Genomic DNA, 17,343 nt, shown 5'->3' on the forward strand with positions numbered 1-17,343 from the left:
TTCTGTGTTTATCTGATTTTTGCAGATTATTTTTTTTCTCTGCAGAGAAATGACCAACAACAGCTACAGACAGCTACAGTTAGGCAGCTGAAGACAAGAAACAGAAAAGAGAAACAGAAAGCTATGACGAAGTGCTGCTGACCGCGGAGCACTACTCATCTTTTCCTAAGAGACGAGGCTGAGGAAAAACAGGGAGAGCAGAAAGAGAGAGAGAGGAGGGAGAGAGAGAGAGGAGGGAGAGAGAGAGAGAGTGAGAGAGGAGTACAAAGAGGGAGACCACAGAGACAAAGAAAGATGTGCAGAGCTAAAACAGGAAGCGAGTTAATGACTCACTCAAACTCCTCTGGAGAAAAGAGGAGTAGAGGAGAGAACGAGTAGAGAGAAAGGCCGACAGCTTACGTCATCCTTTCTCCAGCAAATATCAAATATTATATTATGTTGTTTTAGTGTGTGGTGTACAACGGGGTCAGGAATTTAGTTGATTTAGTTAATGCAATTCAGATGGTAAGAAGATGCATAAATGAACTTTTAGATGCAGGGCGATGGTTGTCTTGACAGTCAGACTCTGTAAAAAAATATTTTCACATCCGTCCATTATAGGGTCTATTACAGATAAACTTAATATATCACACCATAAAGTAGCCTCCCCACCTGTACCAAGCTTTGTTCATAGCATGAGTACTTTACACTAATCAAACACATTAGCTTCAAAACCACAAGCACTACTACTGCCAAGGATAGCCATCTATTCTCTAGATTGCACACATGTTCAGTGGCTGTGTACGAGTAGCTACTAGGAGCAGCTCGTAGTGGATAGGCCAGCTGAAGAGAGACAGGAAACACTGGAAGGACGACCTGCAGCAAAGGGCCGGGATTTGAACCCACGGCCGCTGAAACGCGGCCCAAAATTTAACAGACTTTTTTGGATTCTCATCAAGAGCCCAACAGCCCCTTATGGCCAACCGTCTGCTTGGCCTATCAAATCCCCGACAGCACTTTCCATCTCGTTCAATTGTTGGTTTAAAATATGCAACAGAGAGAGGCCGAGAGGGAGAAAAGAATGAAGGAGAAAAAGAGACAAAATTAGAGGATGAGAGCAAAGAGAGAAGCGAGAGGACTGAGAGCATGTTCATTGGAAACAAAGAAATATTTGGTTAAAAGACAGGGGGCATTCTTCTGAGTTAATTGGAGAGCTCGTTAGGCTGACGGACAGAAAGAAAGACTTCAGTGGAAGAGGGCAGCTCATTAGAACGGGTCCAAGCTATAGCCAAGCCTTGTTAGGGACAGACTCTGTTAATGGTTCTCATCAGCATCTAACAGGGAGCAATACCAGGAAGCCAACACACACAGAGCAGCCAATCTTACATAAGTCTACAAACATGAATGATTATAAAACACAAATGATCTGTAGTTTGAATCTAAGACTGAAGACTTTCTTCATACCAGTAAATGTAAACAACATGTTAAATCACTGTTGGACTGTCACATAACTGCAAGAATTTGTAAATCCCCAAACTTTTCCCCAAAACGTCTTGTTTGTTTTTCACTTTTCAGATTTGAACAAGAAACTGTGACATTTACTGTTCTCTCTTTGTTGTTTCTCTGCGGGGTTGAAAAACACATTTCTAGTTCAAGGCGAGATGTCATTGACCAGAAAGGTTTTTTAGTTGGACTCAAAGTGAGCTCCTACAGCGCTGTGCTTGAAAAGAAAATACTTACTCCAGTAACTCATAGTTGGATTTCTTGTCCAGGGCGTTTCCTCTCATCTCTTTGAAGAACCTCCTGGAACGGACAAGAGAGGGACACAGAAAAAGAACAAGATCAGACAAGTTGTTGCTTTACATAGATTGCTTTACATAGATAGACAGATTTGGGATGGAGTGATCAGTGTAGCTAACAGGAAAATATAAAAGTTTCACATGGAAACAACGCTAATTGTGCTGAACACCATTTAAAGAAAAAGTGGCAAACATGTTATCCATGTTGGGAACAAACTTTTGCTTTTCATCTAAAAAGAAAAATGCCATTAAATACAATGAATTCTACAAGTTTGCAGGATATTGTTACACTGTAGAGTTAGATTTTCCTGTAGAAAGAAGTTAGTGTAAAGCAGTGTGAGCATGTCTAACCTGATTTCTAGACAGCCCAGTTTGAGAGCTACATCTTGTTCTACTTGATCCCCGATCTCCATCATGTAGTCATTCTTCACCTGGGAGACACAAAAACACATTACAAAAATATAATCATTAAATGATGTATCTCTACATGCAACAAATGTCAGTTAGCTCATACACACACACACACATACACACACCCCTTCTGACCTAGATAACCAAAAGACAAACACACACTGTCTTCAAGCAGTACCATATGTCTCTGTGCTGTCTAGCTGCTGGCAGAAAATGAAATCTGTTGGTGCCTCAGTGTGTTTGTGTGTGTGTGTGTGTGTGTGTGTGTGTGTGTGTGTGTGTGTGTGTGTGTGTGTGTGTGTGTGTGTGTGTGTGTGTGTGTGTACCTGGTGGTAGAAGTAGTTGAGCGTGGGTTTGTCTTCTGTAAACTGTTGTATGAAACCCTTTGGAAGATAGCGGATCCTTAACTCATACCTAGAGGAAGAAAGTAAGAGTTGATTTTTTATACAGAGCTGCACAAACAATAAATAATTTCTTTAACAGCAAAAACAAGTACATGCCTTCATATTGCACAACAACTGACAGCTTTTATGTTTATTGGACATGCATTTTAAGAGTAATATTTGTTGGAGTTGTCTGGTACATGGTAAAAGTATCAGAATAAGTCTAAGAAAAATGTAAAACAGCAATTGAAGATCAGAGCAGGGCACAAAAGAGAGAGGAAATAAAAAGAGGGAGGATGGACTGACTTAGCTGAAGTCACAATTTGACAAAGGAGAGTTTGGTGAGTAAGACAATAAGGCTAAAGATTTGACAGAAAGAGATAAAGACAGAAGGATGGGAGGAAAATGTGTATGCTAGAATGTAAGTGAGGACATGGGTTGAAAGGTGATTGGAGGAGAGACCGACAGAGTCAGAGAGAGTTGTAGACTTAGTCGGAGAGAGCGGGCATCTGGTTCTCTCTCTCTTTATGTCCACAGTTCAAAAGGTCTGCACATCACAATAGCATTAGCACCACGACTGCCTCAATGAACATAAAATACGCCAGTGCATTAACATCCAAACTGCTAAGACAGCACATGCTCACACACACAGGGCCTCCCATCAGCATAGAGCAGACAAGTTGCACTATTTTCACTGAACGTTGGTTGCAACAAATCACTACTGGTACTTTGCTAAACAATGGCGCAGACTGCTGTGGGTTGACATTTGAGGAGACAGTAACTCAGACTTCATTTACAAAGCCAGATAAGTCACATTTAATGTCAAGAGAAGTGGTTATATGTGCAGGCTGAACAGTTTCACACACATGTTTTTTTCTCAATGACATGCACGCACCTGCTGCAGAATCTAAATGCAAATTCAACATTTTGTTTTATAAAAAAAATCTCATCCAGTATCCATCCCTCCATTATCTGGTAAATTGTTAACCTCAGTTTTACACTATTTTTGGTCTTTGCTTGCTTGTTACCATAGCTGAGGTGATGTTACAGCTGCTCCATTCTATCAGCAGACTATCAGGGCCAAAGACTGGCTGATAAGATGCTGGATTACCGTCTAAATCAATATAATGGACTGCTGCTGTTGGCCTGCTTTCCAGATAATGCCTGAAGGTCGTGCTAAGAGCAGGAAACCATTTATCCTCACGATAAATTTCACAAACTGAAAACAAACAACCTCTACAACCGTTAAAACTGTAGGGCCATTCAACCTCCCCCTCCCCACCAGATTGTTGATGGACGGCTTGCCTCCCCCCACCCCCTTGCTCCCTATCCCTCTTCCTACATCTTATCCCATCTCTCCCCCTATCCTCTTCCAAGCCCGGCAGTCTAGGCCTGTGAAGGCTGTTTCGTCATGAGCCGGGGATCCAGCCGAAGATTTCTGCCTTTTAATAAGGCAGTTTTTTCTTACCACTGTAACTTTTGCTGCTTTGCTAAAGTGCTCATGATGGATAGGCCGGATCTTTGTAACATAGCAATAAGTAAGGTCTTTTACCTGCTTTTTGTAACATAACAATGAGTAAGGTCTTTTACCTGCTCTTTTGTAATGTTAACAGACAAAGAGTAAGGTATTTTACCTGCTTCTTGTAAAGTGTCTCGAGATAACACTTGTTATGAGTTGACGCTATACAAATAAAAATTGATTGATTGATTGAAATCTATACAAGAATCAGCAGCTCTGTGTAAGAAGTGAGTGATTTGCCACCATCTTCTCTCACCTCCACTCCTCGTTTGGTCGTGCCTGTCCGTAATTCTCTCTGACGTGTGAAACGCCCATATCAGGGTGGAGCCAGTGCACTTGTTCTCTGGATTGGCTGTTGGTAAGACGGAGACCAAAACAAGAAGTCCAGCGCACTTTGTGGATATCCAAAATCTTCTGGATTATTCCCTGGAAACAAAGTGGAAATATTTCTTTGGGTTATTTTCCTTTGAATATACTTCTCCTACATAGACATACATCATTTAAAGTATACAGAATTAACTTGGATCAGTTGTTGGACTCAATTATAAAATGATCTACAGAATTCATAAATTCAACAGATATTACTCTTTGCATTGCTAGATCAAATTATTGGCTAAATTACAAATTTGTTCCTCTTATCCATAGTGGTGCAGACCTCTTTATGGTGGCAAGACACATTTATAACACCGTGTTGATTGCTTAGTAATACATTACAAAGATGCCTACTGGACAAAAACAGTTAGTCAGCCTCCTCAGTGTGCAAACTCTGCCGGTGTTTATGTGAATCATTTTGCATCGGTTCAATGAGAGCATCAGTCAATGCAGTTGTGTAGGTTACTTGAAGCAATTAAACATGACATCCCCACCCAAACAAGCTGACAGACATCACACACACACACAGCCATGCTCACAGAAGCATGTGTGTTGCCGTGTAAAATGCTAGGGGGTCTGACCCAGATACTGCCGGAGAAAGAGGGGAGAGGAGAGGATGATTTTAAGTGATGTATCCTGTATGACCACTAAAGTTTGAGCAGTGCTTAGTATTTTTATGCATCATGGGAGGGGATCTAAAAGCACGCTGCAAGAACTCACACGGAGTCTGGCCTGAGGTGACATTTTGCTTGCTTAAAAGTTTTGATTAGCAGAGGGTCCTTTGTCACAGCAGAAAGCTGGAGCCTTGAGCTGAGACAAATAGTTAGCTTAAAATGCTAACCTCAGGCTAGCAAATAGATCATCAACTATGAAACAGAATGACATGAAATTTTGTGATGACATTCTCGATCTTCAGAGAATAAACCCTGATAAGTTGGTCGAGCTCCACCAGCAGGTTGACAAATGTGATTTTGAGTGAATATTTAACAATTGAAAAGATGATCTCCCTTTAAATTTGATACAGGCAATAGTGTTCCTACTGATTAAATCTGGTGATCCCCAGACTTTTTATCCAGCCCTGTTTTAAGATTGCAACAAATACCTAAGAGATCAAATAACTGGGAAAGGCAACTAAGGCATGTTGGCATTGTTATACGGTATTCTAAACTTATATTGTTAACATTTCTATTATAAAAATAATCATGTTAGCTTGGTTTTACTGAATATGTTAGCCTGCTTCTCATGTTAGCATATTGCTCAAACCAGCACCAGACTGTGTTTAGAAAATTAAAGCCCAGATTTTCTTTTGTTTTTTGATATTAACATGTTCAGAAGATAGCTTTGATCTTTTCATTGCATAACATGACAATGAGAAAAGGGTAGAATAATGTATATTTCTAAGTAAATAAATACATTCAAACAAACAAGTGTGCCTTGTCTTACCCTGACATCTGTTGCATCCCCATATCTGATGTTGGAGGACCAGCAGCTGTGTTCAGTGTTGGTTTCAAAGTGATGGAAGACTTTAAGAACCCTGTCCACGGATCCAGCCATGGTTCGGTCCGACCCCCCGGCACTCAGCCTTGATTTGGCTCCTTCCAGGATGGCATGGTTCAGGTTGGGGTCCAGGTAGGCCGTCGCCATGGTTTTCCCTGCTGACACTGCTGATGCTAGGTGTCTGTCATATTCTGGGAAGGAGAGGAGAGGAAAACTGACATCAGTGAAATGAGGAAGAAAGTATAATAGCTTGTGAGAGAAAACTCACTACTGCTTTACATAAACATACAAAAAAGAGATTTGGTCAATGAAACTGTAAATATTACTGCAAAAAAAGACATATCAGAAATCAGAAAATGTGATACACTGAGATGATCTCTGGGTATCACAGATACAACTGCTGTTTATTGTTTGCTTGATTTATAATTTGGTGAATTAACATCCTAACGCTGAAAGTGACCTCTTCCTATTGGTGGTTTTGTGTGGTCAAAGTCTATTCATATTAGGATTTGTTATAGACCAATGGTAGGTTGGTATATATATTAATTGTACTTTGATCTCCGGCTTTTTCATCGTTTGTTCACAAACTTATCTGATCACTTTGTTTCCCTTCACTTCTTCATACAAACATAGCGTACACACCTGCATCACTTCCCTCTAAATACAACGGCTTGATCGGCTGTTTTTTGACAGTAGTCTATTCGTCAGCAGCATTTTTCATACAGACGTCCAATTAACCCCACCCGTGTTTTGAAACATTTCACAGAAGAGGATATCCGTGTGGAGATTAATGGCGTAGCATAACGCAACAATCCAAAACTAAGAGTGCAGAAAAAGACAGACAAAGCTACGCATTAAAGCAACAGCACAAGAAGGTTCATTTTTAATGTGAGACCTGCAGCTCAATCAAGGGATGTTCAAGCATATACTGCATGTCTCTCCTTCTGATCTGTGGAGCAGGAGTCAAACACAACTAGCATGCATTAGTGGTAGTGGTAGAGAGATCAATGTATCAATCACAATTTGTGATCTTATAGGCCAACAATGGAAATAAAAGGAAAAGAGCTGGAATGGTCTGTAGCATTGTCCATGTATAGGAAACACATTTATAATATGCCACTGTTTATAATTTTTTAACTATTTGTGTATTTGGTATATTCTATGGCCAGACATTTTGGCCACTGATATCTTTATCTGCCGGTGAACTGCACATGATAATGGCTAAAAGCCGCTAGCCTACCGACTACCGTAAACTCTGAACCCAAGTACAGCTAGAGTCAAAACAGCAAAGGTTTTGACACAACACCATTTGTCTGGATGGGAAACATGCTAATAAAAAAATTGAACAATGAGAACCCAGAGAGAGAAATAAAAAGAGAGAGAAGTGCAGTCAGGGTCAAGGCTCCATATGTAGCACCTGTGTCTGTAACACAAAGAAGACAATGCACCTCAGGCTGACGTTTTTCCTGAATAAGAAGTCGTGACATTGACAGACTTCCTGGAATTTCTGGTAACTTTATCTGGGAATGCCCAACAATAACTACCTCCTCTACGTTTGTGTGTGCCAGATGTGTATTACTGTGTATACGTTTGCTGAGATAATCATGAGACTGTGTAGAAAAGATACTGGGAACTATTTCATTATCTTTTTCTGTTTTCCTTTCAGTCTTTCTTTCTTCTGCTCTCTCAACCATTTCAAGGAAAATTGATATGTTCAAGCAGGTAATTACACCTGAGTGAGCGGAGCAGCAGCACATACACACACACTACAAGCACACATAACTTAGAAGAAACACTGCAAAACTGGGGACCGTTAAATAACAGAGAGATATGAATGTACTCTACTTGTATACTGCAAGTTTCCAATGGTAAAGACTTTTTTAACAACAGATCACTCCACTGACTTTCAGCATTAACCTGCCTCTCTCTTTCTGTCTCTCCCTGTGTTTCAAACACACACACAATACTTCTGCTGAGCAACGGTAGCTTTGGCTGTACACCAGCTCAGTTCCCATGGAGTCAGATGTCACACTGTGGAAGGGCTTCATGCTACGTGTGTGCTAAGCTAAGTGTGTTATTTGGTGTGCAAAGAAGCTTTCACTTGTACCTCTGTCCCAGCACATGGGAAAAGGGCTACAGCCGCTCATCGCCATGGAAACACATGTCTGTCCCTCCCTCTGTCTGTCCGCACCAAGGACAGATAGACAGCTTGTGGTCTCACAACCACGCATCACGCACAGTGAACTTCTCGTGTGCAGAAGTTGCATAAATAAACAAGCACACACCACAGTCCAGACACAACTTCAGGAACACACTCATGTAGTCCAAACACTCAAACACAAATACACACACACTCAGTCTCTGAGGTAGAAATCTTTGTCTGAATCTTTTGTGAACAGTATTGTTCGCCAACTGTTATTTCCAAAGTAGCTAATTCAGAGATCCACAAAAAAAGGCCAATTTTCTGGTCTGTTGACACTCTGTGTAGAGTCTGGAGAGGCTGCAGAAAACACATCAAGGGAGAAAATGAAAGAAATCCAATCCTTTTAGGAGTTTCTGCTTTGTTAAGTCTTGTCTTCTTAATATGTCCCTGTTATCTGCAGTTGGAGGAGTCAAGAAAGACCCCAGAGATGTTAAGGTACTCCCCTCCTCCTCTTCTGAATTACTCCTCAGCAGCCCCTGTCTGATGTCAACACACTGTTTGCTTTTGCCCAATTTCTGCCCCATGCCTGCACTCCATAGTTACAGTGTTGCCGTGGAAGAGTCAACCCCGAATCCTCTCCTGCGCGATAGTTGCTTATTTCACTCAGTGAAGTCCCTGGTGTGGTGAGAAAAAAATGCACCTCCAGCAAAAGCTCAAAGACAAATCCAGCGTGTACGGTGTCAATCCGGTGGAGATTTAGTTAGTGGTGTCAGAAAAAGAGAGATAATTACAGTGCGCAGTGACACACAAACAGAAAGTTATCTTCTTACTTTGGAAAGAGAAAGTGTGAAAGCGAGCCAGGAAAACAAAAGATACAGAGACAGCGGGGCAAAGAGAGAGAGAGAGAGAAATGCAGCGATTGTTTCAGGATGAAAGAGAGGAAAAAGGAGGACAGATCTGAGAGAAAGTTGAGTGAGGACTGAGAGAGAGAGAGAGAGAGCGAGAGAGAGCTGCTAGAGGAGGGGGAGGAGCTAGAAACTATTAATATGCTAATCGCACTCCACTCGTGTGTTCAATGAATGAAAACCCCTCCCAGTTCTGTTTATGAAGCTGACCTCAGATCAGCCCTCTATGTACACGATTGCAACCATTGCAAATGCAACTCAAAGTGAATGAAAGTAAGAGAAATCCCTTTATATAACAACTCAAACATACTGCAAGACTCTGCAGCATTTCATTCCCTGAAGATTAAAGAAAAAGAAAACAGAGTTCTAAAATGTAAACTGGGACAGGGAAAGTATTTGCCACTACAGATAAGAAGCACAAAACCAACTGAGATCTTCCTTACTTGAATAAAAAACCCTCCCAAAGACAGTTTAAAGCTGAATGTCCTCATATTTTTCACATTTAACAAAATGAACATTCACCTCCCAGGCAAACTACCAAATCCCCTGAACTTCTCAAGTCCAAAAATGATTCACTACTAAGCCAATCTAGAAAAGGACATTACTAGACCATGTAAATCTTTTATAACAAAAACTGAATAAAGTTGTCCTTCCAAGCCCTGAAAGAAGAGAGAGAATAACAAAAGAGAAAAGGGCATTCTTTTTCTTAATACAGACATCGCCCTGGCTGTGCCCAGCATGCAAACTAGCAGAATTACCAACATGCCAACCAATCCACTTCCAAACCACAAGGTCTCAATCAATCACCTTTCATGCTGCACATTCAAAGACATTCAGTCTGTACTTTGAGGGCCGTGCGCGCTCTCCATCTCCCAGAGTGCTCGAGGCACAGCCTGGAGGGCTCATCTCCAAGGCAACATGCCGCCAATAAACCTGCCAGTGAGTGACACCTATCTTTGTGAGTGTTAGTGCTGACCAGATGCCACCTTCCATTAATCCAGCCGACATTCATACGACAGAGCATATCCTCAACGGAAGAACTGCACAGAAATAAACGAGGTACTTAATGCACACACACACACACACACACACACAAAGTCACAGAAACTCTTTACGGAACCTTGTGTATGAGTCAGGCTCGCTGCACAAAGCCATGCGTGTGTGTGTGTGTGTGTGTGTGTGTGTGTGTGTGTGTGTGTGTGTGTGTGTGTGTGTGTAGCATAAGCTATTGTCTGAGTGGGAGCAGGGGTTCTGGTAGAGTGTGTGTGTGCGCGTGTGTGTGTGCTATTGAAAGCCTTTTGTCAGAGGGCCGGATGTTGCCATGAATGGGAAGCGCTCTTTTGGGAGTATGCCAAAGTCATTCTCTCTCTCTCTCTCTCTCTCTCTCTCATAATCTCCACGGGAGTGTGTGTGTGTGTGTGTGTGTGTGTGTGTGTGTGTGTGTGTGTGTGTGTGTGTGTGTGTGTGTGTGTGTGTGTGTGTGTGTGGGGGGGGGGGGGGGGAGATAGTAAGATATCCACTGAATGAAATCATAAAATGACCTTACTATATCATCAAACATTGTTGAAGTCCTGGCTTCTCTGACAACAATGCAGCAGCCAGTCCTCTTTCTTAGTCTGGATTCTGCTCCAGAATGGTCTGGATTTGTTTTGACCAGAGAAGGTTGGCGGTTATAAGGCACCCCGACACGTCCATTTTGGACGTACCTTAGTTGCCATGCAAACCAACAGGTGTTGCAGTGATGGAAGCGGGCAAACGAACTGGTTCTGACTTAACTGTTTCTACCTGAAAACCTGAAAATTAGCAAATGAAAAATAAAAGCAGTTCACAGTGGTAGGGAAAAATATATTTTTATATATATTTTAAATTCTTTGAAAGCCAGACTCATAAAGCTGTGAATATGCTATCTTCTGGCAAATTAATTAATCTGCTATCAGAACCAGGCCAGCAAGCCTTCTTTCAGGGCATGGTGCCATGACACATTAATATGCTTTTTTATATCAATACCAGAAAGGGAAATTAGACCCTCGGGCTGCACAGAGATAAACTTGGACTGTTTTCAAGAATCTACAGTGTGAAGATTAAAATTAGTCACACACTCTAGAGAGTTATACAGTATGTTGTGCACCCTTGTCCCACAGCCCCATTCTGTGTTATGAATTGCATAAAACTGTGCAATTAGCAGCATCTCAGATTATTAGCAAAATGTGCTACTGACGATTTCTCAACAGTTTACATCTTATAAGAGGATGCCAAGATACAAGAATAAACACTAGCGCTTTTCAGACCGTGACTTTTCTGCAAAAGCCGTAAAAAAGCTCAGCTGTCTTTGCGTCTTTTTACATTGATGTTTTTTCCGCGATGGCATATTATTCTTGTCCCAGTCAAATTGCATTTTGGAGTTGCAGAAGCACGGCTCAGTGGGAACTTCACATACACAGTCAAACATGCACAAACACACAGTGTTGTGTTCCTCTAATGGCTCAGCTGATCCTGTAACACCCCTGTTACTACCTCCTCAGACGGTACAGAGGGGGATCACTTCATCCCCCCATTACACCTCAGATTGTAGGCGAAACTTCACAGGGATATAAATATTGCGCCTTGAGACGGCAGTCTGAATAAAGATAATAAATACAAGACTTACTTCCATGCCACACATGACATATAATCTTTTTCCACCAATTCTCTCAATATTAACACATTGCCACTTTGCTATTATGATACATAATTGACCTATTATTTAGTGGCCTTCAGCATGTGTAGATGTATCCTTTTATTTGAATTTTAACCAACCTTATCCTTTTTTTTTTTGTTATGTATGAAATGTTATCATCCTGATCCTGATACAACAGGGAAAATCTCAAGACTACGACTGTTAGTTGGGAATTTCAGAAAGGTCATTCATTGAGTTTTCACACTGGTTCATCATCTACTCCCTGTTAGAGACACCTTGTGGTGACACAATCACACTGGAGCTGCCAACAGTGTGTTTGAGTGAGTGAAGCAGCTGAATGGTCTTAAATGCTGTAAGTGGAGTTAATGTTCACCTACTCACCTGTGTAGTAGGCAATCCTGGAAATATCTGAAAAACAAACAAAGAAAAATAACGTTAGCCAGTTTGCCTAATAATGATCAGCTGATTAAAAAAAGAGGTCAGTGCAGAACCATAATGAAGTTAATGAAGTCACACAGCAGGTGTTCACAGTTCAGTGAGAATGTATAATAGCAGAGGGGATGTCAATATTTGTCAAATGAATAGCAATCAATCAATCAATACCGGGTTGACTTTTCAGCAGGGTATTGATTTATCTTTTTAAAATCAATATCTCATCGCTGCATTATTTACCCTATGACCAGGGTTAAAACGCTTACTGGTTAAAAGAGCAAACTGGGAGATGCTTTTGAACAGGTTCTTAATAAATGCTAACCAATGCAGTTTATTTGCAGTTTCAGCTCAATACTCAGAACCAGAGACAAAAAGAAATTTGATAGAACAGAATAACCTTTCAACCAAAAAGATTGCTAGAGAATCTTAATGCTAGCCTCAGAGGAAGGGAGCAAGTCACTATTCTTTATTATTACATGGCTGTGTTAAATACTTGATTCTGATTTGTTGATTTGACAATGTTATGTTGTTATAATATCAACGCACTGGAAGAAGTCAGGTTAATTTGACCGTGGTTCGCTTACAGTGAGAGAAAAAGAAAAGAGAGGATAACAACAAAGGAAAGAGGTTAATTGACGCTAAACGCAAGGGGGTGCCTGATAGCTTAGCGGTTATGTCGCACGGTCCATGTACAGAGGCTTTGGTGCTCAAAGCCGGTGGTCCAGGTTCGACTCCGACCCTCATGACATTCCCCACTTCTCAACCGGGTTTCCCACTCTATCCACTGTTCTCCTCCACAATAAAAGCATACAATCTCCAAAACAAAACCGTACACTATGACAGACAAATCTACGGAACTGAAGATGACATAACAACACACTCACTATAGATGATCCTTTAAATATTTTAAATCTGTGCATTTTGATCTTTCAAATACTTCTCAAAGTAAGCGTATTATGAGGCATGGTACAAGTATATATTCTATGTCATGATATAAACTTGTAGCGTGCAACATCAATTTAAGTGGAATTACGCTTTGTAATGTTCTTTGAGCACTAATTTAGAGAAAACACAAAGTTGTTGAGTTGTTGACTAATCTCTACATGAGCACTAAACACTCTTTGATCATGACTTGACTGGAGAGACATAGATCCTGCTCTTAATAGTGAGCTGCTCGGGCTGCATCGATACTGCAGCACGCAAATCACGACAGGAAGTCAAATGAAAACTCGACACCCAGTTAGAGCAGTGGAGGTACTGTGTGCAGCTGAGGTCAGGGGGATAAGTGTCTAAGTGCTCTAGACACCCTGATGCACACACATACACACACACACACACACACATACACGTGCGGGGTGAAATGACAGTAGGGGCTGTCAACAAAAATGATGTAATGGTTCGAACCAAAAAGGAAATACCAGAAAGGTGACTCATGGTGTGTGTTATCGACAGACCCTTTGTAATGTGAAACCAGGACCCTGCAGTCATATGTGTGAACAGTGATGGGGTTATAAGGAAGTAATACATCAATAAAGTAAGATTACTATAGATAATACCATTCAACTATGCACTGTTTTATCATTTTAGGTGAAACATTGTCAGTTACATAAGCATTTGAATTTTTGATGATCTGACAACTTCCATCATGTAAATGCGGCCCTGGAATTTCATCTCACCTCAATATGTCAGCATGGATCACCTTTCAATGATGAAATTATAAAAAAGTCACAATCAATGACTAATTCATATCATAAGTGGCTGTAATGGACCATGGTAAAAAGATCTGCAGCATCTTTTGTCTCTTCTACAGAAGATGAACTCTACACACACCATCTGTCCCACTTATGCTCCCTCTCACTGTCTCTCTTCCCCTGCCTCTCCTGTCAGAGTTTGATGTAAGTTAAGTGTTATGTAGCCTGAATATGCAGCCACACTGGCGGTGTTACAGTCTAGACTAGAAATGAGAGGAGACTGTGGCTGTTTTATGTCTGAGCAACAAGACTAGACAGGAGAAAATATTGATTTTTTTTGCAATTAATTAGTTTTAAAAAAATGTAGTTGTATTTCACCCATCAGCAAGCTAATATAAGACTTTAAGGATGGACTCATAAATTGTAGTTTATGTCACTACGTGTTAACAATAGCTTGCAAGATTCCTTTTTTTCTCCACTGACTATCCCACAGAGGTGCTAGTATGGTGCTAATTGCAAACCCGCCTGTTTAACTGTCTCCACTGCTCATATATCAAAGACACTTTTACACACACACACACACACACACACGCACACACGCGCACTTCCCTCTAGACTAGCAGACAGCCCAAAGCACCTGCTCCTCAAGCTGTCCTCCACAATGAGACAATTTATTCCCTAAGCAGATGAACTGTCGTCTACCCCACAAATTGTTTAGCAATTGTTTTAAAAGTGATTTTGTGTTGTCAAAGGTGAGTTTGTTGCGCAATGCCCTCTTAGTAACACCAACAATTTATTGTGCAGCGAGTTTGTGATCTAAATATATTACTGTGGAGGAGTGAAAGCAAAGAAAAGAGTAGCGTTCATCCAGCTAAAAATCCATCATTTAAGTTTGTTGGCTGAAAGTTAGACCAACGAAACAGATTTTTTTTAAAGAGTGACATTTGGATCTAGAATTTATTAAACACGGTTTTCCATTTCAATTTGCATGGCAGTTTTCTCTAATTCACATCAGTGTCATGAAGGAGGTGAATTCAAGACTGTGACTTTTGCTCAGCTGTTAGCGCCGTACACACTTCAAGTCCATGAACCAAAACAGAAACAAGATTAACTGCTGTAACTCAAACATTACAGACTGATAAATACTACACACACACACACACACACACACACACACACACACACACACACACACACACACACACACACACACACACACACACACACACACACACACACACACACACACACACACACACACACACACACACACACACACACACACACACACACACACACACACACACACACACACACACACACACACACACACACACACACACACACACACACACACACACACACACACACACACACACACACACACACACACACACACACACACACACACACACACACACACACACACACACACACACAGAGAGAGAAACAGTGATGCGCACACACACAGCACAGACTCCATGTCTGCTTGATGTGTATAATTACAAGTTAATCACAGGTTTTCTGGTCACAGTAATTAGATGGAACAATCAAGAAAGTCTGCTTTGTAATCAAATCTGAACTTCTGGTCTAAGGTCAGTCTGAAGGAGGTCAGAGTTTTTTTTATTTTATTTGACCATGCAATAGGGACTCAATAGAGAACGTGGTGTGATCATTCCGAGAGCAAATTCCCCTCAAGACAAACTCAGCAAAAAGCAAAATAATTGTTTTAACATCATAACTGGATGTTTGTTTTCATGATTTTAGTGTCAACTTTCCTAAACTATGTGAATTGTGTCTTAGGCTTGTGATGGAGAGATATTCTCTAGGAACACTTTTTTGCTTACAGTTTTTGTTGCTCTGCTAATACAGCTGATGAGGACTTCAAACATCTGATGTGTGGTGTTAAATAAAGATGTAAAAGTTGGAGAAGTTATGCAAAACTGAGTGCAGCTTAATGCAACGGCAAAAATTTAACTAGCTGATGAGAAAAGACATAGATGTTATTTTCATACAAAAAAAAAAAACAACCATCACTTTTCCATCAAGAATCAACTGAATAAATCCAATGAGCAGTCGGACGTTCAGCCTTGTTGCTCTTTGCCTAATGGTTGATCTTCACGCTGAGCAGGCACACGCCTGAATGTTTGGGTGTGGGAGTGTGTGACCCTCTGGACAATGGGCTGTTACTGGAGCGTGCAGGCTTACACAAGCCCTGAGGCACAAATCACACCTGCCCAGTCGCACTATACCTCAAGTGTATTGAATAACACACATACACACTTTACACACACCTTCAAATATATATATTCTGCAAGGGGGAGTTTTGAACACAGTTTGGACACAATTCAGGAAAGACTATTATTTTATCACATAAGATAATTCAATGTTTTGTATTGTCTCAATACTGCCACAGTAAGCTGTATAGATAATGTATTCAAACAGACGCACATGTTCTCATTACTCACATTCAGATAAACATCAAACGTTTTTTAAAACCTGTCACAATAACACTAAATAAAAAAATATGTTGCACACATTCACTCACAGATGATGAACATGGCGAAAAAATCCAACACCCATGCAACATAATAAGGTCATGTAAACGCATGACTGCTCATTCACACTTATCTGCAAAAGCACACACACTGCGACGTAGACATTCACTCAAGTGTGTTTAGTTCAGGTGCAGTGATACAGCTAACTGGCTAACTGGAGCGGCACGCATATTAATGTATCACCCTCAGACCAGATACACCATGTATAATTCATCCCAGCAGATTTAGGACGAATGAACTGGTGAGATAGTGTAGGCTCTAAAGTGATTTCATTAAATGATAGCGGGCTCTGTTTATTCAATTAATCATAAATATTTGGCTTATAGATATGTTACTGCAGTCCTAATGGTGAGTTTAAACATATTTTAACCACTAAAAAAACATGTTTTTTAATCAAAAGAACATCAAACGAAACACTAAATATGTAATTCTTCATTGACTTTTTATGAGAGCAAACTCTAGGGAACTGGTTCGCAAGGCTTAAAATGAATGCTCAACCCTGATTGGCTAATGAACACATCCTTACATGTTCTGCTCTATGCTTGTAAAGGAAGGAGTCGGTGAAGCTATTTCCGTTTCCAAATGAAGAGTCTTGGAAGAATAAAGATAAATGTAAGGCTCTCTCTGATAGGTTAAAAGTATTTGACTGGAGTTCAGGACTTTAAAAGCCCTTACATGTTTATCACGTCCTTAAATATTCAAACAGTAAACACAGAATCAATCATCAGATCTGAACGGTTTGAGGCTAAATTCAATTGCACAATGTAACAGCAGGTAATGTGCTGAATATGTTTCTATATTGATGTGAGTGTGTGTGTGTGTGTGTGTGTGTAGGAAGGAGTTTATGTTGGCTATGCTTCTTGTTTAGCATTTTCCATCAATTATGAACAGAGAGCGAAATATTAAATCATACTGAAATATAGATGATGCAACCTAGAAACAAAACGCCGCAGGGGGATTGTTCCTTCATGCCTAAA

At 40.6% G+C, this 17,343-nt stretch overlaps 1 protein-coding gene across 8 annotated transcripts in view; it reads right to left on the reverse strand.

Moving 5' to 3' along the window:
- The window catches only part of ptk2aa (protein tyrosine kinase 2aa), a 60,598-nt gene that overhangs the window by 30,614 nt on the left and 12,641 nt on the right, over positions 1 to 17,343 (reverse strand). For 2 of the 8 annotated variants that reach the window (XM_061060485.1, XM_061060484.1), the window contains exons 2-7: positions 12,067 to 12,093; positions 5,907 to 6,151; positions 4,348 to 4,517; positions 2,516 to 2,603; positions 2,130 to 2,209; positions 1,720 to 1,782 (exon numbers count right to left, since the gene is read on the reverse strand). In XM_061060485.1, coding sequence (XP_060916468.1) covers positions 1,720 to 1,782; positions 2,130 to 2,209; positions 2,516 to 2,603; positions 4,348 to 4,517; positions 5,907 to 6,107 — 602 coding nt within the window. In that variant the 5' untranslated portion in view covers positions 6,108 to 6,151; positions 12,067 to 12,093. Of the gene's footprint in view, positions 1 to 1,719; positions 1,783 to 2,129; positions 2,210 to 2,515; positions 2,604 to 4,347; positions 4,518 to 5,906; positions 6,152 to 8,067; positions 9,073 to 12,066; positions 12,094 to 17,343 lie in introns of those variants that run through there. The other 6 variants (XM_061060480.1, XM_061060478.1, XM_061060481.1 and 3 more) reach the window with 4 other exon arrangements.

This window comes from Labrus mixtus, chromosome 16, assembly GCF_963584025.1.
Source record: "Labrus mixtus chromosome 16, fLabMix1.1, whole genome shotgun sequence".
Taxonomy (NCBI): Eukaryota; Metazoa; Chordata; class Actinopteri; order Labriformes; family Labridae; genus Labrus; species Labrus mixtus.